This window comes from Cnephaeus nilssonii (genome assembly GCF_951640355.1).
Source record: "Cnephaeus nilssonii genome assembly, chromosome: 1".
NCBI lineage: Eukaryota > Metazoa > Chordata > Mammalia > Chiroptera > Vespertilionidae > Cnephaeus > Cnephaeus nilssonii.
In genome coordinates, this window is record NC_137072.1 from 60,757,466 (window position 1) to 60,779,276 (window position 21,811).

The window sequence follows — 21,811 nt, forward strand, 5'->3', positions numbered from 1 at the left end:
TATTTTTCTTTTGTTTTTAAATCCTCACCCCAGGATATTTTTCCATTGGTCTTTAAAGAGAGAATGGAATGGGGGGAAGTAGGGGGAGAGAGGAGGGAAGGAGGGAGGGAGGGAGGGAGGGAAAGAGAGAGAGAGAGAGAGAGAGAGAGAGAGAGAGAGAGAGAGAGAGAGAGAGGGATACAAGAGAGAGACATATGGACTGGTTGCCTCCCACACTCTCCCTGACCTGGGCAGGGGATGGAACCTGCAACTGAGGTACATGTCCTTGAGTGGGAATTGAACTGGCATTCCTTTGGTCCATGGGCCAACACTCTAACCACCTAGCCAAACTGGCCAGGGCAAAACCAGAAAAATTTTGATTGGAAGATTCCCTCATAGAAATGGCAGGTTCATTGCCGGACTTCTGTGCTGGTGTTAGAGAACTGCTGGCTCATTTCCCCAGCAGCTGAGAGGGTTTGTTTGGATCAAATACTTTCCAAGGGAGAAGCTAAGCTCCATGAAAAACAGAACATGTTGTGTGGCACTGGTCACTCCTCTGTTTTGAAAAGGAGTGTTTTAAAAATAGTGAAATATTCCAAAGTCCACATAATACTAGGTCCCCTCCTTTCTGGGTTCTTGACATTCTCTTATATCAATATATTTCTGGTACCTTATTTTTTAATGGTTACTTAATCCTAATCTTACATGCCCTAACTTTTACATAGGTGAAGAGAACCACTTAGTACAGCGATTTTCAACAGGTGTCCTATAAAAGGCACAATGGTGTGATGCAAGAATTTTTACAACATACAATACCTGACTATTTAGTCAGGGGCACTGACCTCTTTTCCCTTAGACTATCAAATAAAAAAATGACAACAGCCAACACAACAATACCCATCCAGTGTGAGTGAATCAAAATTATACCTGTGTTGTTGTTTTTTTGTCAGATAGGCAAAAAATATATTTTTTTGGCGTGCCACAGAATTTTAGAACCTAGTTTATATGTGCCATGAAATGAAAAAAAAAGGTAGTAAATTGTCGAGTCAGCACATTTCCCCATATTACATCAAGTAAACAGGAACACTTAGCCTATTTACTTACTACATGTATCCTTTCTGCTAGTGTTAGGAGTAGATGCCTTGAAAAAATTGTTAATAGCACAGTCTGGCCATTGAAAACTACCAATCTAAACATTATTGAGAAAGTGATAAACCTTGCACAATTTTCCTATAATGTCCAATAAATAAAATATCCTTTGCCCTGGCTGGTGTGGTTAAATGGTTAGAGTGTCGACCTGCACATTGAAGGGTTGCAGGTTCAATCCCTGGCCCTGGTTGACTTATATAGAACTTTTAAAACCGCATATAAAATCTTATTTTACTGGGAGATGTTATATACTGAACACTTGGTTATATCAAGTTAAAAAATATGGCCCTAACCAGTTTTGCTCAGTGGTTAAAGTGTTGGCCTGTGGACTGAAGGGTCTGGGGTTTGATTCTGGTCAAGGGCATGTACCTTAATTGCAGGCTCCATCCCTGACCCGAGTAGGGGCATGTGTGGGAGGCAACCGATCGATGTGTCTCTCTCACATTGACATTTCTCTGTCTCTCCCCCTCCCTGCCACTCTCTAAAAAATTAGTGGAAAAAAATGTTCTCGGGTGAGGAATAACAACAACAACAATGTAGTCACACCAACATCATTGTCCTTGTTATGCCCCACATCCAGAGTGCCAGTTAGGAGAAGTTCTGTATGAACCTCTTTTTATGTAGCCATCTCTTCTTGGAATGGTCCTTCCTGGGTCTCCATGGCAATGCTATTTTTGGTATCTTTAAATGAAGGTATTGACCATATTTTATGCTGCAGCTTGCCACTTTATACCTAGGCTTTGGGTTATTTTAAACACCCATTCTGAACCCCAAATTATTCCTAAAGTCACTTGGAGATGGAATGCAAACCCTGGGAATCAGAGAGCTTATTGTGTTAGGGAAGTATAGAGGCCCACCAGGTGCTCAGGATACGTTCTGGTGTGTCCATCGGTGGGAACATGGTGGTTGCATCATTACAGCAGTCAGGACCGTGGGCCTTCCGTGGTGTGCTGTTACAGAGAGAGTAAAAGCCTCCACAATTAAGGATCTTCCAATTCAACGAAACATAGATACGTTGTCATTCCTTCACAACCACAAACAGCCTCAGCTAAGAGAGGAAATACACATGCAAGAGGGACATGGTAGGTCTTTAGAGTAGTGGAAAGAATTTCAAGAAAGCGTTGGCCTTAGCAGAAATGTCTCCAGGGCTGTAGGGGGTTAAAGCGGTAAGCTTTAGAATTCAGGAAATCACTCCACCCGTGCTGATTGCTGGGATTTTCTCCTGTAGATGTTTTCCGGGCTGTTGGTCAATCTCACAACCGTTGTGCCTTGGCTCTCATGGCTTCAGTACCTGAGCATTCCTCGGTATGGCTACGCGGTAAGTTCTCTTCTGTCCCTGTGACTCGTCTATTGTTCCCACGCTGGGGACAAGCAGAATGAAGCCTGACCACCTCATGTCCCAAGACTTGGCTTTCCTGTGTGAGGGAGGGGAAGGGTGGGGAGATAACTCATGCCGAAGCAGGAAGATTGACCAATTGATGTAAAAAATGTTGGTTTTCAGTTCAATAACGAAATACATGAGAGGCTGGGAGCCTAGACTACATTTTGTTTTTCTAGACTCCATATTTTATATTGCAAGGGAAATTAAAAAAAAAAAAACAAGACCACATACTATTCATAGCCATTATTAGCTTTGGAATCTAACTCCAGTGAAAACTGTCTGTCTTAATATAGTATAATTGAGTTTCAGCTTCCAAGAATTATGACTGGTTTTGATTAAAACAAATAAGAACAATACAAAAGATGTTACCATAAATTAACAAAAGTCACTGAGAACCATTGTATCATTTTAATTATAGTGTTTTGGGGTTATAACATTGGGGAGAGGAGGAGGGTGCTGTGGGGTAATATAGCCCAAGGTCTTCCCTGTTTGCCAAATACTTTATTTCCTTTGTATTAGAAGCCAAAATTTTAACCATAGGCCTCTTGAATACCGGGAACAATAATTTTAGCTGCTCTGGTGTGACAAAGACTGTGAATAATAAAGAATTAAACTAGGAGGAAATAATAAAGAATTAAACTAGGAGGATGGGATTGTGATAATTCTTTGGAAACTTTGAAATTCAAACCTGTTTACCTTGCCTGTTCCCCCTTGTGTTATAGGCTTTGCAGTATAATGAATTTTTGGGACTAGACTTCTGCCCAGGACTCAATGTCACAGCAAATGATACCTGTAGTTTTGCAACGTAAGTGATGCGTTTGGTTACTGTGTGGTGTGATGGAGAAAGGCCCCTGGGCTGAGCTGGGATGAGTGCTTTCAGGGACACTGGCCTAGGAGAGCAGATGCCCCTCAAAGTGAAAGGAGAGTCCCTAAGTTATCCCTGAGGCTCTCACAAAAGTTGGTTTCAGGGACCAGAGAAGGTTCTTAGTGACCTATATATGTTAGCTGGGCCAGCCAGCCAGAGAGCACCTCAGGTCCGGAGGGCAAGTCCTGTGGGCCTTCTCCAGGAATATTAGAAACTTATATTCTAGTAAGTTCCGGCTGTCCCTTATTTTCCAAGCCGGATGAGGTTAGGCTCTCATTTATCCAGCAAAAGGTCCTGTTTAGACCCTAGGAAAGCAATCCCAATTGAAAAGCCAAAGTTAAAAAGCAGCCATCCATTCGCCCCCCCCCCCCCCGTCCCCCCCGTTCTTAGTTACCTTGACCCTTATCTGTAGCCTATGGTCTCTCAACCCTTAACCCTTAGCTTCACCTCAAGGATTTAAAAAAGCTGAAAGAATGTCAGCCTGAACTTCAGACACACAGGAAGGAAGAGAAAGGGGAGAAAAGAACATCCTTCTGGCCAAAGGGCAAGGACCTCTCTCTCTCTCCATTGTAACTAGTGAGCTGACAGGGAAAGCCGCAGGGAGGGCCTGGTGTGACGTCACAGTGTTCGTGGGTGCATGGACATTGCCTTGCAATCGGCGGGATGCCTAGTGCAAACTTCCCCAGTCCACGACCAACTCATCCTTCACGGGAGTCTTAGCAGCGAGCACCCTAATGGCTTTTCAGTGCTTGACCCACGCGCCCACAATGCGGCCATCCACAGAGAAAGAGAGAACTCCATGGCCAGAGGAAAAGATGCAGGAGGAAAGAGAACACAGTGATGTCCTTCAGGCCAAGGTGGGGAGGACAGCTGGCTTACCAGTGACGAAACAATCCGAGTCACCGTGTCCAATATGTTGTAGGCCTCGGGAACGGCACCAGGTGTCTGACCCGTGGGGCCAGACCAAACCTGGGTTCAGCAACCTCGGCACCTGGGTTCTGGCTAGGAAAGAATTCAGAGCAAGACCCAAACTGTAAAAGAACATTTATTTGGTAAATTACAGAGGTAGAAGAAGTAATCCCTGGAAGAAATGGGCGTGGGAAATGATTTCTGGAGGTAAAGGAAGAACCTTTGGAGTTTGGGAGTAAGGAAGCTAATGGTAACATGCAATTATAATACATGTAACATATAAAATATGTGTTAATTGTTTATGTTATCAATTAGGCTTCTATGAACAGTAGGCTATTGGTAGTCAAATTTTCGGGGAGTCTAGTTATACGTGGATCATTGACTGTGCGTGGGGGTCATCGTCCCAAACCCCACATTGTTCAGGGGTCAGCTGTATTGACCGGAAGCCTATAAGGGAGGAAGAGGTTTTCTTTATCCTGACTAAGCCTCTCTTTCGATCTGGGTGTGACATTTTTCGGAACTGCTCAATTCCAGGAGTCACACAGCAATGGTGCCAGACAAGAATGGTGGCTGTGCCAGTTATTTTTAGCACCAGGTGCTGATCTAACCCTTGGCAGGGCTCCTCCTTCCTGCTCTACTCCAGCTTCCACTGAGGCCTCACCTGATACCTGGGCCTGCGGTGATGTCCTGTAGCTGAGCGTCTGCCAGGCTCATCCCGGTCTCTGTCCCAGAGCTGATGGAGTGTGATTGTCAGGAAGCCCTTCCCCACCTCTTTCCTTAGTTTTGGGATTCTTAGCCTGCGTTCCTTTGTGTGGCTGATTTGTGGGTAATGCGCTCTATAAAGAGCCTTGATCATGTTTGTGAGGGCCTGTGTGTCATCTGTTAAAGCGGAGGATTTCCCTTTCAGGAGCAAGTGAAAATTTACTTAAACATTTCTGCCTTTGAAGAGAGCAGCTTCCTAGATTGGGAGCCAAATGAATCTGGAGAGGACAGCAACTTGGTTCAAAGTGTGAGCCTGTGGACTTGGCCAAGTTCCTTAAACCTTGGTCTCTTCATCTTTTAAATGTGTATAATACCCACCCCATTGAGTTGTTTTAGGGGTTAACTAAACTTTTATATGAAGGTTGCTTACCATGGTAGCTAGCAGAATTGTAAGTACTCATTGACTGTTACCTATTACATATGAAGTGATACTTATTTAAGACTTAGGAACATATAGGGTTCTTTTAACTAAGGAACAGCCAATATATTGAGTAAAATTGGACAGATAAGAATGCAATCAGATTCTTTTCTGTTTTTCAGATGTACTGGAGAAGAATTCTTGGTAAACCAGGGCATCGATCTCTCACCTTGGGGCCTGTGGAAGAATTACGTAGCCTTGACATGCATGATTGTTATCTTCCTGACAATTGCCTACCTAAAATTGTTGTTTCTTAAAAAATATACTTAAATTTCTTTTGAATGTACGTGGTGTATCTATAATTAAGAACATGTTGACTTATGTACTCAATGAATTTTGTGTCTTTTCATTTGCCATCATATTATTGTTCAGCCAAAAATATTTCCAAGAAAGCATCATAGAAATCATGAACTGAATTGTACATGAAATAACCCATCATTATCTATTGGTATTCTGTACTGTTTATTAGTTCATCTAGTTAGACAGTAACTACAGGGGAGAAATCTAGTTTAATTAATTGACCTAAAAAAGAACTGAATTCTATCCTGGCCAGTATGGTTCCATGGTTGAGCTTTGATCAATCACCCAGGAGGTCATAGTTCAATTCCTAGTCAGGGCACATTGCCCAAGTTGTGGGCTTGAGCCGCAGTAGGGTATGTGCAGGAGGCAGCCAATGATTCCTCATCATTGATGTTTCTATCTCTCCCTCAACTTTCTGCTCTGAAGTCAATAAAAATATATTTTTAAAAATTGAATTCTAGAAACCCATTACAAGTCACTAATATCTGTTAGTAGTTTCCTCATCTTTTAAGTGAATACGTGTGCCAGTTACCCTCCAGCTTCAATATGATATGAATCTATGCCATTTTTTAATAAACAAATAACAAATGTATTGATACTGTACTGGAAGTATGAAATCTAAACAATGTTGGAAAATCCTAGTGTTATTTATAGGGTAAAAAAACCATTATGAAGAAGAAATCTCAGTAAGTTCTACTAACCTTTCAAAGCCTTGAAAGGTTAGTAGAACTTACTGAGATTTCTCTGTACAGGTTCTACTCAACCTGATGCTGTCTGCCACTTAGTCACTTTGAGATCCACATACTTACTGGTGGGACAGCAGCCAAAGAAATCAGTTATTGCGTTGGTCATTGCTGTCAAGAGAGGCTAGATTTGACTATTACAGAAGGGATAAATTCAGAGAGGTACCTTGGGGTTTCCATGTCCCGTGTTTACAGTAAACAGTCAATCCAAACAACCACAGCCTGGAAAAGGACAAAGGACTTTGAGCCCCCAGCAAAGAAGATGTGGATTATCACACCAGGCGAGCAGCTGTATACAGCTGAAGCACTGGCCAAGAGTGAGGGAACTCTGGAAAGGCCAGTAGAGGAAAGATGTGACATAATTATGGCCTTGTGACAAGCAGTGGCGATGGGACTAGCTGGTTCCACTAACTGTCCTGTGATCTGTTTTCTAGAGATTATAGCTGGCTTCCCTCAACTCAAAAAGTCCAGAGTAGACTTAATGTGGGCATGAGTGGGTGGATAAAGCAGATGCTTTTGGTGCTCTGTGTCATATCTCCTCTGCACCTCTGACTTCCATTGCAGCTGTGGTCAAGTTCCATGTGAGTTCAGATGCTATTGATAGCAGCCTACCTCAAGCAACAGAAATCCCTTCACTTTTCTGCTGTAAGGCCTTCTCCAAAACTGAAAGAACCTGCTTGGCTGAGGGCAGGCATAGCCTGAAAATGCAGGTGTTAATACCTCAGGGGAACCCCTCAACTATTAGGGATTGGGGCCAACAGACAAATGCCCCAGCTTTATGTTCTCCAGACAGAGGATTATGGGAGGCATTTCATAGTGTTGTCAGAGGTGGAATTGAGCTCTTGTCGCCTACAGGGCAACTTCAATCACACGCCTATGTATTGGCATTTCCTCCTTTCCTGGCTGTTTCCCATTCCAGGGTCCTGGTATCACCTCCCAAACAAACTACCTGAACTCAAGTTCTTGGTTTTTCTTGTAAAGGAACACAAACTGAAACACATTTCCATTAGACCAGAAACAAGACCAGCATATCTACTATCACTGCTACTGTCCCACATGATACTGTCCTTATTTACAAATGAGCTGACCTTCTACATAGAAAACCCAAGGAGTCAATACAGAATCTATTAGAGCTAGCAAAGTGTGTGATGTATAAAATTAATTGATAAAAATTAGTAATTTTCCTCTAGATCAGCAATAACCAACTAGAAAATACAAAGGAAAAAAGATTCTGTGCATAGTAGCAATAAAGCCATATTAAAGAATATATAAGATCTTGGTGGAATTTTAAGAAACACTTAAAGGATATTAAGGAAGTTCTGAATAAATGGAGAGTCATGTTTGTGATATTGTAAAATGTCAGTTCTCCCCAAACTAATCAATAAATTCAATGCAATTTCAATTAAATTTCAGTGGGATTTTTTCTCTCCACCCTCCCCCACTCCCAGGAACCCCAAATTTATTCTAACAGATCCATATGGAATAATAAAGGTTCCCAAAAATAGCTTAGTCAATTTTGCAAAAAAAAAATAAAAATAAAAAAGGCCTATGAGGAGACCACGTATGAAAAACAACACACACAATGACAATACAAATTGTTATGCAGGAACATTCAGAAATCGGTATAACAGACTAAAGAATTAAAAAATAGACACATACCAGTATTGATAAAACTGGTTCATTATAAGGAGAAAAATACTGGTGAACCTTATTCAAAGTTACTTGTAAAATGTATTAGATGTGAAAGGTTAGACTGTAAATTTAATAAATAAAAGTTTGTGATCTTGTAAAGGTCTCCGTAACACTCTCAAACTCTATAAAACTAAATGAACAAATTGATGTTACTATATAAAAAAAACTAGGAAACACTGACAAAGTTATCACTTGGGTGAATGATATTAATGAAATCCACAACTGATAAGGAATTAATACTTAAACCATAGGAGGAAATTTTGCCAATCAGCAAAAAAGACCTTGACCCAGTGGAAAAATAGGCAATGCATGAAAACATTCTTGTTTCCCATTAGATCACAGTGTAAGGTTTTAAAGTGTTATTAGAAAGTTTACAAAAAGAGAAACAAAAATGTTGAATAACTATAAGGGGATGTTTAAACTTATTAATTAGGAATCAGATAAAGGCAAAACAAAATGAGACCTCATTTTAAAACCATTCCATTTACAAAGACTAGGAAGTTGGGTGGCACCAATGCTGGTGAGGGTATGGACAGAAGTGGTACTCGTGCATGTAGTGGAATGGTAGACTGGTGCCGTCATTCCGGAGAGCCATCTGTTCTGGGTAAAATTAAATATTTGCATACCTGGGACCCAGGACTCCAACTCCTGTTACATACCCCCTGAGAAGTCATGAAAAGTCAATAAGAGAATTATGTACATAGATTTTGAAGTAGAAATAGTAGAGCCAACCCTTCATTATAGGAATGCAAAAGTAAAATGTGGTGGCTGCACACTAGGAAATACTACACAACCATCATAATAACCTATCAGAGGTATATACTAAAGAAGAAGTAGTTGTCGATCATGTTGTTAGACATGAAAAGAGAAGATGCCTTTGTCAAAGTCTAAGCCTTTATTATTAACCTCGTGACAAAAGGCAAATTACCCAACTGCTTCTACTTAGGAAACAGACAACTCTTACATCTGCTTTAATATCAAGTCTTTATTAGGAAGTAAAGTGCTCGGTATTACACATTAATGAAATTCTCAATTGTTAAGAGACACCTGCATAAGTAACATCTTTTTAATAATATTAATATAAAGGGAAGATAGGAGAGGGATGAGGAGGGAATTCTCCATGACTAAATAAGAAAAAAATATGTAACTGAGGGGTAATAAGAAAGAATTTTGCAGAATTTTACAGGTGGAATGAAAAACAGTATAACAATAAGTATCATAAAAGACTCTCTAGTGACCATAATTCATATATGGCACGTGGTCAATACACATGGATACCACATAATGGCTGCACTTCAAATTGAAGTTTGTTTACATGTAACAACATGGTACACATACATAAATACATACACTCACTATCCCTGGAACACAAACTTTAGTACCTAGTAATAAAGGACTTGGTGTAGTATACGGAAATAAAGGTGAAGATGAAGCCATGGGAAATAACTGTTAAAGAAACCCAGTGTGTATCACCTCTATGGCAGCCAGCTTTGAAAGGTTTGTTGCTAATGTTTTCATCGAAGATTTGACTGACACATTCTACCAATTAATTGAACAGCATGGGAATTAAAATACTGAATTAAAAAACAGGCCTCTCTTCTGCTCTCCTAGTAAGTTTTTCACCAGCACTGTATTCTCTCTTGCTTGTCCCATTAGCTCTCAAAAGGTCATCTTACTCAAGACTTTTCAAAAATAAGATTTTTATTTTTTAATGAGAAATAGATTTCTTCCCCATTAATTTGGTAAGACGCTCTCCTAATGAAAAAACAAGCCCTAGCTGGTTTGGCTCAGTGGATAGAGCATCGGCCTGCGGACTGAAGGGTCCCGGGTTTGATTCTAGTCAAGGGCACATGCCCAGGGTTACAGGCTCGATCCCCAGGAGGGGGTGTGCAGGAAGCAGCCGATCAATGATTCTCTCTCATCATTGATGTTTCTATCTCTCTCTCCCTCTTCTTTCCTCTCTGAAACCAATATAAACATATTAAAAACAAAAACAAAAAAACAAAAAAAAAACCCCAAACTGCTGCAAAATCAAACTTTGGCTGACACTTTCTGTTAATGGGTGAACATTCAATACCAGAAACTCCATTTCATAAAATTGAGCTCCATGTAGAGTATACATCCTAGGTTTGAAATACAGGTCAAGAGCATTTGAGTTCTGTATTCTTAAAATAGTACACAATGTACACTTTAGTTTTATAATATATTTATATGAATTTCACCACTCCCTTAAAATTTTGTTTAAAATGAACATATTTACTACAAATTTCAGTACTAACTAAACAATTTAATAAGCGGCTCTTCCTAGATTAGTTGCAACATTACATTGAGTTGCAAATAAGTTGAGCCGTATGGAAAAGAGAATATATAGTAAATCTTTATATTAAATTAATTATTAGAAACAGTTGAACTTAGTGATAAGGCTCCTTCCAATTCTCCTATGTTAAGTCCGAGAAGACATTTTAACCCATAGTTGATCTTTGGGGTTTCATGCAGCTCATTTCAAATGGGAGAAAAATAGTGTAAAAATTAAGTAAAACAGTTATTCCCACAGACATTAGATATGATAAGAGAATAAAAAGCACAGAATTCAACATTTATCTGAACCATTCATACATATTCTAGCATAATGACTACATACCCATTCTATGTTTTGGAGTTCTTTTCCAGGTTGTCCTTCAGAAAAGTTTACCCCAGGAAGGTAGTTGAAATAAAAGGCTCCTTTCTTTTAAAAAAATAAAATAAAAAAGCTATTTATTAAGCCCATGAGCCAAGCTTGAGTGGGAAGGAATGCCCCTACTTTCCCTTCACACACTGGGCTAAAATGACAATACTGATTTTGTGATTGAAAAGAAAACTAAGAAGCCTTTACACAGTTCTCTTCTAGTTTAAAAGGCAACTTCATTGTCAATTGAGAAGACTCAGTTGTGGTACCAAGTGAGTACACCACTTCTTAAACTTTACAGAGATTTTTTTTAATGTAGTCAATATTTACACCTAATTACTTAAATGAGTAAAAAAAAAATCTTCTTTGATCCATGGGCAAAGTTGATTTAAAATAAATTAAAGTGCAGAAGAATTAACAATTGATCACAATGACCAACATCATGTGCTGGTCAGGGCATATAAATACAGCAGGTCCTGGAATAAAGTCGTTTTATTATTAATGTTTATGCTGTGGGAACATAACTCTTGCTTATGTCAATTAGCCTATGGTAAAATTGGTTTCATTATATTTTGTTTTCACCACAGTTCCAAGAACCGATCCATGACGTTAAGTGAGGACTTACTGTAGTAACCTTGCAATGGCGATTCAGGAAGCCACCTTCTCACCTCTTAGAAACACATTTGCTAACACATATCCTACTCGTGCATATTGGAACTCCCGTTTCCACCCGCGCCTTCCATTCCTTCTGTAGACTGAGAGGAAGAAGGGCGGGAGCTTCTGGGGTGAGGCTGGCCATTTAGTCCCACAGGGGTGCCTAAACCATGACTTATTTGGGAAGCTGCATCATCGGATTCCCAGCGTTCCAACTCTTCACGCACTAGCCGTTCCATCTGTTCCCTGTGGATTTCACTCTCACGACCCAGTCTTTCATCCTAATAAGGAAAAAAGAAACCAGGAAGTTAGGGATGCATAGTCTCTCTCTTTTTTCTAATCCTTACCTGAGGATATGTTTTTTAATTGCTTTTTAGAGAGAGAGAAGAAGGGAGAGAAAGAGAGAGGGAGAGAGAAACACTGATTGGTTGTCTCCCTTACGTGCCCAACCAGGTATCAAACCCACAACCTTTTGGTGCATGGGATGATGATCCAGCCAATGAGCCACACCAGCCAGGGCAACTGATGGGTATTCTTGTACATAGAAATTGCCTTGGGAAATTTGGTGATCAAGTAATCTGTTTATAATTAGGTATGTTTGGAGATTTAAAACATATAATAACAATTCTTAGTTACTACAGTAATTTCTTTGCTTAATTTTTTTTTTTTTTTTAATGAACATCCTTTCAATCTTCCTTCTGCTTTTCTGTAATTTCCAAAGCTTTTGTAATAAGCAAATCTATACTGGGAGGAAAACCACCAAATTGCTTTGTCTTATTCTAAAGTTTTTTGTTTTGTTTTTTATTTTTTATTGTTGATAGTATTACAGATATCTCCCATTTTCCCCCCTATCCCTCCTTCTATCTCCTATCCACCCCCTCAGGTCTTCACTACCCTATTGCCTGTGTCCATGGGCTATGCATATAAATTCTTTGGTTTGGTGTGGCTCAATGGTTGAGCGTCAACCTATGAACCAGGAGATCACGGTTCAATTCCCAGTCAGGGCACATGCCTGGGTTGTGGGCTTGAACCCCAGTGGGGTGCGGACAGGAGGCAGCCGATTGTTGTTTCCTTCTCATCATTGATGTTTCTCTCTCTCTCTCTCTCTCTCTCTCTCTCTCTCTCTCTCTCTCCTTCTCCCTTCCTCTCTGAAATTAAAAACAAAAGTGTATTTAAAGCGCAGCCGGCTTGTCTCAGTGGTTGAGTGTCGACCTATGAATCAGGATGTCAAAGTTTGATTCCGTCAGGGCACATGCCTGGTTTGTGGGCTTAATCCCCAGCGTGAGGTGTGCAATGAAGCAGCTGATCAATGATTCTCTTTTGCTTAATTTTACCATCCACTGATGTGATGGCAGGACCATCAGTGTGTGAAGTATTAAAGAAAGTAACACCTCTAGAGTATCATTTGATATGCATTGATCTGCAGTTTGGAGACCAAGAAACCTCTCCGATTAAAAGGGTTACATATTACAACTACCCTAATGTTGTACACATCAGACTTACCTCGGCCACTCCGTCCAGCAGTCTTCCCAGCACTTCCCTTCTCTTCAGTTTGGCCCGCTCCATGATCTCCAGCTTCACTATCACAGCATCAATCTTGGACACAATGCTGCCGATGGAGTGCTCCATGCGGTCCACTCGTCGCACTAGGCTGCAGGAAACCACACAAAGCCACCTCGTGCTGTTGTCTTTTCAGCCCAGTTCGCTTTTCAAATGGAAGTGCTAAGATTTTTTCTTCTTCAACAATATGATAATCTGAAACTTTTCCCAAGTAGTCTCAACCTTTAGAGATGAACTCTCATACATTGCTGGTGGGAGTGCTAACTGGCACAACTTTTCTATAAGGGGGCATTGTATTAGTAGTCCTAAAAATGTATGCTTACCTTTTATTCAGATATCCCATTTTTGAAAATTTTCTAAAGAAAATAATTAAGCAGCCCGGCCGGTGTGACTCAGTGGTTGAGTGTCGACCCATGAACCAGGTCATGGTTCAATCCCCAGTCAGGGCACATACCCAGGTTATGGGCTGGATCCCTAGTAGGGGTGTGCAGGAGGCAGCTGATTGATTATTCTCTCTCATTATTGATATTTCTATCTCTCTCCCTCTCCCTTTCTCTTTGAAATCAATAAAAAACATACTTAAAATATATATAATTCATTATATGTATAATTTTTGGCCACCAGGATATTCAGTAGAGTTCTGCTTATTAATAGTGGGTCATCAAAAAAATTATTACATTAGATAATAGATTATTTAAGCCCTAGACAGTTAGGCTCAGTGGAGAGTCAGCCTCTGGACTAAAAGGTCCTGGGTTCGATTCTGGTCAAGGGCATGTACCTCAGTTGCAGACCACCACCACCCCCAGCCTCAGTTCATGCCCTGTTCCGGGCGCGTGCAAGAGGCAACCAATTGATGTGCTTCTCTCACATCGATATTTCTCTCTGTCTTTCCCTCTCTCTTCCACTCTAAAAATCAATGGAAAAATATCCTTGGGTGAGGATTAAAAATAAATAAATAAATAAATAAATAAATAAATAAATAAATAAGTTGTTGTTCATCTATACAGTAGACTCTAAGGAGACATCAGAAATTATATTCTGGGGAGAAAGATGGCGACCGGCAGGAAGGTAGGGAGAGAGAGAGTGTGAGTGAGGAACCCATAGAGGAGAGTGTAGATGTGTGTGGTGTGTGTGTGTGTGTGTATGAGATAGGGTCAGTTAGATTCTGCAGGTCTTCCAAGGGGCTCCCGAACAGGGCAGCCCTAGACGGCGGAGCCCCGCGCACAAAGTGGACACTTCTCGGCGGCTGGTGCGGACGCAGAGACCACGCCATCTTGGGAAACAGAGCTGCCCGAGACTCGGATCCTGGCTTCTGACACAAACCAGGACCCTGCAGCCACTGGGGACAGAGAACTGCTATCACAGCTTCAGACAAACAAACAAGAATCCAGACTTCCCGGCAGATTTCCGTGAGTCAAAGAGCCTATCCCCCTCCTCGCAGGCGCTGATAGCGCCATAGTAACTGATAGACCCGGCCCTCCCCCAAGCTGCTGAGCGCCCACAGGCGTGCGGAAAGCGCCATAGTAACTGATAGACGCGCCCTTTGCCCAAGCTGCTCACAGGCGCATGCACAGACAGCGCCATAGTAACTGATAGACCCGCCCCTGGCCCAAGCTGCCGAGCTTTGCGCAGGGACCCGCTCCCTCTTAGGGAATTCGGCGCGCGCTCGCGCACGGGACAGAAGCAGCTCCCCGTCGGGGAAATCTGTCAGTGCGCACAGAGGGCTCCCCTTCGGGGAATTTGGGGGAATTTGGCTCGCGGGGCACAGCTCCCCCTTCGGAGATTCTTAAAAGCGTGCACAGAGGGGCTTCCCTTTGGAGAATTTGGCGCGCAGGACGGACTCCGCCCCCCTTCTGGGACTTTGGGAGAGTGCACTGAGCCGGCTCACCTTCAGGTTTTTAAGAATGTGCGCTCTAGCCGGTTTGGCTCAGTAGAGAGAGCACACACAGGACGCAGCCCCACTTCAGGGAATTTGGCACGCCGGACACAGCTGCCTGGGATCCCTGACTCACAGCGCATTCACACTAAGAGCCAGCGACCCCAATTGTTGGTGCGTGCACACACAGGGACCCTGATTCTCAACGAGAAACCGCACAAGGCAACAGAGACTTTGACACTCGAGTCTTGGTGCAGACACAGGGAAACTCTGACTCCTGGCACATGCTAAGGATCTCATTCTCGGCACATACCAACAGTGTGGTGCAGACAGGGCCCCTGATTCTAAATGTGCACACGAGACCACACGGAACACTGGGGACACTGATCCTGGGCAAGTTTGGTTCCCACCAACCAAAGACAGTCACACGTCCTAGTGTCAGAGCACTTCAGTGAAACTAGGGTGGAGCGAAGTCCCCACAGCACACGGCCCAGGTCCACGCAAACAGAAGCTTGAGCTATCTGGTAATAGCCAGAATGGGGAAACGAAATAACTCACAGAGGAAAGAAAATGTGGAGTCGCCAAGAAAGGAAATTAGTGAAAATGAAGCTTGCAACATGACCGAAAAGGAGTTCAGAGTAATGGTCATGGAATTTATACATCGGATGGATGAGAAAATCAACAACTTATGCAAGAATCAGGAAGAAATGAAAAGTGATATAGCTACAATCAAAAACACCATGGAAAGTTTCAACAGTAGATTACAAGAAGCAGAGGACCGAATTAGTGAGTTAGAAGATCAGGTACAGAAACAAGCTCAAGCTGAACAGCAATTGGAGAAAAAAATTAAAAAGCAGGAGGAAAGCCTAAGGGAGCTTCGGGACAACATGAAACGAAGTAACATGCGTATAATAGGGCTGCCAGAAGGACAAGAAGAGCAGCAGGGATTAGAAAATCTATTTGAAGAAATAATGACAGAAAACTTCCCGGATATGGGAAAGATAAAAGTTACGCAAGTAAAGAGAGTCCCAAGCAGGATCAACCCCAAAAGACCCACACCAAGACATGTCATAATTTCAATGGCAAATATAAATGATAAAGAGAGAATCCTAAAGGCGGCAAGAGAGAGACAGAGAGTTACCTACAAAGGAACACCCATCAGATTGTCAAATGATTACTCATCAGAAACACAACAAGCTAGAAGTGAATGGAAGGAGGTATACAAAGTGTTGCAAAGCAAAGGACTGAATCCAAGAATACTATATCCAGCAAGACTATCAATCAAAATTGAAGGGGAAATCAGGAGCTTTGCAGACAAAAAAAGCCTCAGGGAGTTTATCACCACCAAACCAGCAATGCAAGAATTGCTAAAGGGAATACTGTAAAAAGAAGAAATAAACAGGTAAGAAGGAATACAGACACAAAAATAGATATGACTGCAAACAAATACCTTTCAGTAATAACTTTAAATGTAAACGGACTAAATGCTCCAATCAAAAGACATCGAGTAGCTGAATGGATAAAAAAACACGACCCATATATATGCTGTCTACAAGAGACCCACCTCAGAACAAGAGACTCACACAGATTGAAAGTGAAGGGATGGAAAAATATCTTTCAGGCAAATGGAAATGAAAAAAAAGCTGGGGTAGCAATACTTATATCTGACAAAATAGACCTCAAAGGAAATGCCATAACAAGAGATAAGGAAGGCCACTTCATAATACTAAAGGGAGAAATCCAACAAGAAGAAATAATTCTGGTAAACATATACGCTCCCAATATAGGAGCACCCAAATACATAAAAAAACTCCTGGAGGATATCAAGGGAGAGATTAATAGCAACACAATCATAGTAGGAGACTTTAATACCCCACTATCACCACTGGACAAATCCTCTAAACAAAAAATCAGCAAAGAAACAGCAATCCTAAATGACTCACTAGACCAGATGGAATTAATTGACATCTTCAGAACATTTCACCCCAAAGCCACAGAATATACATTCTTCTCAAGTGCACATGGGTCATTTTCAAAGATAGACCATATGCTGGGTCACAGGCAAAGTCTCTTCAAATTCAAGAAGATAGAAATTATATCAAGCATCTTCTCAGATCACAGTGGCATAAAACTGGAAATCAACTACAATAAAAACAATCCAAAGAAATCAAACACATGGAGACTAAACAGCATGCTATTAAACAAGGACTGGGTCACCAGAGAGATCAAGGAAGAAATAAAAAACATCATGGCAACAAATGACAATGAAAACACAACAATCCAAAATCTATGGGACACAGCGAAAGCAGTCTTGAGAGGGAAGTTCATAGCTCTACAGGCCTATTGCAAAAAACAAGAAACAATGGTAATAAATTACTTAACCCTACAACTCAAAGAGCTAGAAAAAGAGCAGCAAGAAAAGCCCAGTGTAACCAGAAGGAAGGAAATAACAAAGATCAGAGCGGAGATAAATGACATAGAGACCAAAGAAACAATACATAAGATCAACAAAACCAAGAGCTGGTTCTTTGAAAGGATAAACAAGATTGATGGACCTCTAGCCAGGCTCACCAAGAAGCAAAGAGAGAGGACCCAAATAAACAAAATCAGAAATGAAAGAGGTGAAATAACAACAGACCCCGCTGAGATACAAAGGATTGTTACAAAATACTACGAACAACTCTATTCCAACAAACTGGACAATCTGGAGGAAATGGACATATTCCTAGAAAAATATAACCTTCCAAAAATCAATCAAGAAGAATATAAACAGCTCAATAGGCCAATAACTATGGACGAAATTGAAGCAGTCATCAAAAAGCTTCCAGCAAACAAAAGCCCGGGGCCTGATGGCTTCACAGGAGAGTTTTACCAAACATTCAAGGAAGAACTAAAACCTATCCTCCTCAGACTATTCCAAAAAATTCAAGTGGAAGGAACACTTCCAAGCTTCTTCTATGAAGCCAGCATCACCCTAATACCAAAACCAGATAAAGACAACACAATGAAAGAGAATTACAGACCAATATCCCTCATGAACATAGATGCCAAAATCCTCAACAAAATTCTAGCAAATCGGCTCCAGCAGTACATCAGAAAGATCATACACCATGACCAAGTAGGATTTATCCCAGGAATGCAAGGATGGTACAATATCCGCAAATCAATAAACGTGATACATCACATAAACAAATTGAAAGATAAAAATCACATAGTCATATCAATTGATGCAGAAAAAGCATTTGACAAAATCCAACACCCTTTCTTGATAAAAGCTCTCAACAAGGTGGGAATAGATGGCTCATACCTCAACATAATAAAAGCTATATATGATAAACCCACAGCAAACATCATACTCAATGGACAAAAACTAAAGACATTTCCCCTAAGAACAGGAACAAGACAGGGATGCCCACTCTCACCACTCCTGTTTGACATAGTACTGGAAGTATTAGCCATTGCAATTAGACAAGAAGAAGAAATAAAAGGCATCCAGATTGGAAAAGAACAAGTAAAGCTGTCTTTATTTGCAGACGACATGATATTGTACATAAAAAATCCAAAAGACTCCGTCAAAAAACTAATAGACTTAATAAATGAATTCGGCAATGTAGCAGGATACAAAATTAACGCCAAGAAATCTATGGCCTTTCTATACACCAATAGTGAACTTACAGACAGAGAGACTAAAAAGGCAATCCCATTTACCATCGCACCAAAAAAATTAAGATACCTAGGAATAAACTTAACTAAGGAGGTAAAAGACCTATACACGGAAAACTACAGGACACTGAAAAAAGAGATAGAGGAAGACGTAAACAGATGGAAGAACATACCATGTTCATGGATTGGTAGAATCAACATCATTAAAATGTCCATACTACCCAAAGCAATCTATAGATTCAATGCACTCCCCATTAAAATACCAACGGCATATTTCACAGACCTTGAAAGAACTCTCCAAAAATTCATCTGGAATAAAAAAAGACCCCGAATAGCCACAGCAATCCTGAGAAAGAAGAATAAAGTAGGAGGGATCTCAATACCAGATTTCAAGCTGTATTACAAAGCCACTGTTCTCAAAACAGCCTGGTACTGGCACAAGAACAGACATATAGATCAATGGAACAGATTAGAGAATCCAGATATTGACCCAAACCACTATGCTCAATTAATATTTGACAAAGGAGGCATGAACATACAATGGAATAAAGACAGTCTCTTCAATAAATGGTGTTGGGAAAATTGGACAGATACATGCAAAAAAATGAAGCTTGATCACCAACTTACGCCATACACAAAAATAAACTCAAAATGGATACAGGACTTAAACATAAGACGGGAAACCATAAAAATACTAGAGCAATCCACAGGCAGCAAAATGTCAGACATATGCCAAAAGAAATTCTTCACTGACACTGCCCCTAGGGCAATGGAAGCTAAAGAGAAAATTAACAAATGGGACTACATCAAAATAAAAAGCTTTTTCACAGCAAAAGAAACCATCAACAAAACAACAAGAAGGCCCACTGCATGGGAGAACATATTAGCAAATGGCATCACTGATAAAGGTTTAATCTCCAACATCTACAGGCAGCTTATACAACTTAATAAAAGGAAGATAAATGATCCAATAAAAAAATGGGCAACAGACCTAAATAGAATCTTTTCAAAAGAAGACAGAAGGAAGGCCAAGAGACACATGAAAACATGCTCAACGTCACTAATTATCCGAGAGATGCAAATCAAAACAACAATGCGGTACCATCTCACACCTGTCAGAATGGCTATCATCAACAAATCAACAAACGACAAGTGTTGGCGAGGATGCGGAGAAAAAGGAACCCTCGTGCACTGCTGGTGGGATTGCAGACTGGTGCAGCCACTGTGGAGAACAGTATGGAGTTTCCTCAAAAAACTGAAAATGGAACTCCCATTTGACCCAGTAATCCCACTCCTGGGAATATATCCGAAGAAACTAGAAACACCAATTAGAAAGGATATATGCACCCCTATGTTCATAGCAGCGCAATTCACCATAGCTAAGATTTGGAAACAGCCTAGGTGCCCGTCAGCAGATGACTGGATCAGAAAACTGTGGTACATCTACACAATGGAATACTATGCTGCCATAAAAAAGAAGGAATTCTCATCATTTGCAGCAACCTGGGAGGAATTGGAGAACATTATGTTAAGTGAAATAAGTCAGTCAATGAAAGAAAAATACCACATGATCTCACTCATTTATGGATAATAAAGAACATTATAAACTTGAACAAAAAGATAGATACAGAGACAGTAAAGCATCAAACAGACTGTCAAATTACAAGGGGAAGGTTAGGGAGAGGTGGGGGAGATAAGAGATCAATCAAAGGACTTGTATGCATGCATATAAGCATAACCAATGGATGCAAAACTCTGGGGGGTGGGGGCATATATGGGAGTAGGGTGTGGGGAGGGCAATGGTAAGATATGTACACATATAATACCTTAATAAAAAATTTGAAAAAAAAAAAAAGAAATTATATTCTGAATGAATATTTAATGAAATAGAATGATGTTCACAATATATTAAGTAAACAAAGCAGTTAGAAAGTAGTATATTCACTTATGACCTTATTATTTTGAATAAATAAAATGCTATGAATCCTTAAAAAAATAAGTAGGAAACAACTGGAATGGTGGCACGAGGGCTCTGTAGGCCCTCTCTCCAGTGAAACAACCATAACTATTGAATATTATTTAAAATTTTGTTTTAATTTCTGAAAATTCCTTAAGAACATAGAGCAAATAAAGAAGCATTTAAGGCAATCCATGAAATTTCAGTAAGAAGAGTGAGAGTCTGTGACACCTGAGGCACACGCTGCTCCATCTCACCTGCCCCCAGCTCCGTGGGACAGAAGCACCATTCTTGGTGGGTGGGTCAGAGGACACAGGGCTCTCTCTCCCCTGAGATCCCAGTGGAGAGCTACAGTATCTCCCAGGGAGGAGGCAGGTTGCCAGCATTTCTCATCCCATGCTGCCACCCAAAATCCATGTTCTAGAAGCTCTGATCCAGGCCAAGAGTGGCTAAATATATAAAGCTCTTTTCCCACATCTAATAATGGAGATGGTGGTGATAAGGAGTGAAGAGGAGACTGGTCACTTCATGAGATCAACAAATTAAACTATTTACCAGCTAGTTTACCAGAGAGAACCAGGGAAGGAGACAGCAGCTAAGAAGACAGCTAAAGACTGGCCTCAAAAATTACCTTTCAAAGGGGCCTGAACTTAAAAAGTCTGTAGAGCAATTTATATCCCGAGGCATTATTGAAAACAACAGGCCAATCAGCCAACAATTAGTGGAACTTAAAAGGTGGAAGTGATATCAACAGAGGCAGAGGCTTGACAGAGAATCAGGGAAAGACCAGGAGAGCCCTGCTAGAACCAGTCTTCCCAGGATGCCAGTGCGCTCCGTCTGGCTGTGCCCTCTGCGAAGCAGCATCAGAGGCTTCACACGGTAAAGAAGACAGGCTAGGCTGACTTCACTAAAAAACAAACAGCAACAGAAACACATCCTGGAGGAAGGAGAATTAGGATCCAGAATTTCTGTAATATTACTTAATATCTTTAGTTTTCAATAAAAAAATTATGAGACACAGAAACAGGAAAATGTGACCATACACCAGGGTGGGGAAGCAGGCAACAGAAATGGCTTTGAGAGGGCCCAGATAGAATTAGTAGACAAAGAGTTCAAAGTAGCTATTATAAATATATTCAAAAACTAAAGGAAATCATGCTTAAAGAAATAAAAGACAATATGATGTCATTGTCTTATCAAATAGAGAATATCAATAAAGCGATAGAGATTATTAAAAA

The 21,811-nt window shown here is 40.8% G+C and overlaps 2 protein-coding genes across 3 annotated transcripts in view; one reads left to right on the forward strand and one right to left on the reverse strand.

The window, feature by feature from the left end:
- Positions 1 to 5,793, forward strand: part of LOC307098846 (broad substrate specificity ATP-binding cassette transporter ABCG2-like) — a 54,773-nt gene extending 48,980 nt beyond the window's left edge. For both annotated transcript variants that reach the window (XM_079769972.1, XM_079769973.1), the window contains exons 14-16: positions 2,357 to 2,446; positions 3,232 to 3,314; positions 5,586 to 5,793. In XM_079769972.1, the coding sequence (XP_079626098.1) occupies positions 2,357 to 2,446; positions 3,232 to 3,314; positions 5,586 to 5,733 (321 nt within the window). In that variant the 3' untranslated portion in view covers positions 5,734 to 5,793. The remainder of the gene's footprint in view (positions 1 to 2,356; positions 2,447 to 3,231; positions 3,315 to 5,585) is intronic.
- A 3,374-nt stretch (positions 5,794 to 9,167) lies between these two features.
- The window catches only part of PKD2 (polycystin 2, transient receptor potential cation channel), an 80,062-nt gene continuing 67,418 nt past the window's right edge, over positions 9,168 to 21,811 (reverse strand). Inside the window, exons 14-15 of the mRNA XM_079769964.1 lie at positions 13,021 to 13,168; positions 9,168 to 11,798 (exon numbers count right to left, since the gene is read on the reverse strand). Of these exons, the coding sequence (XP_079626090.1) occupies positions 11,562 to 11,798; positions 13,021 to 13,168 (385 nt within the window). The 3' untranslated portion in view covers positions 9,168 to 11,561. The remainder of the gene's footprint in view (positions 11,799 to 13,020; positions 13,169 to 21,811) is intronic.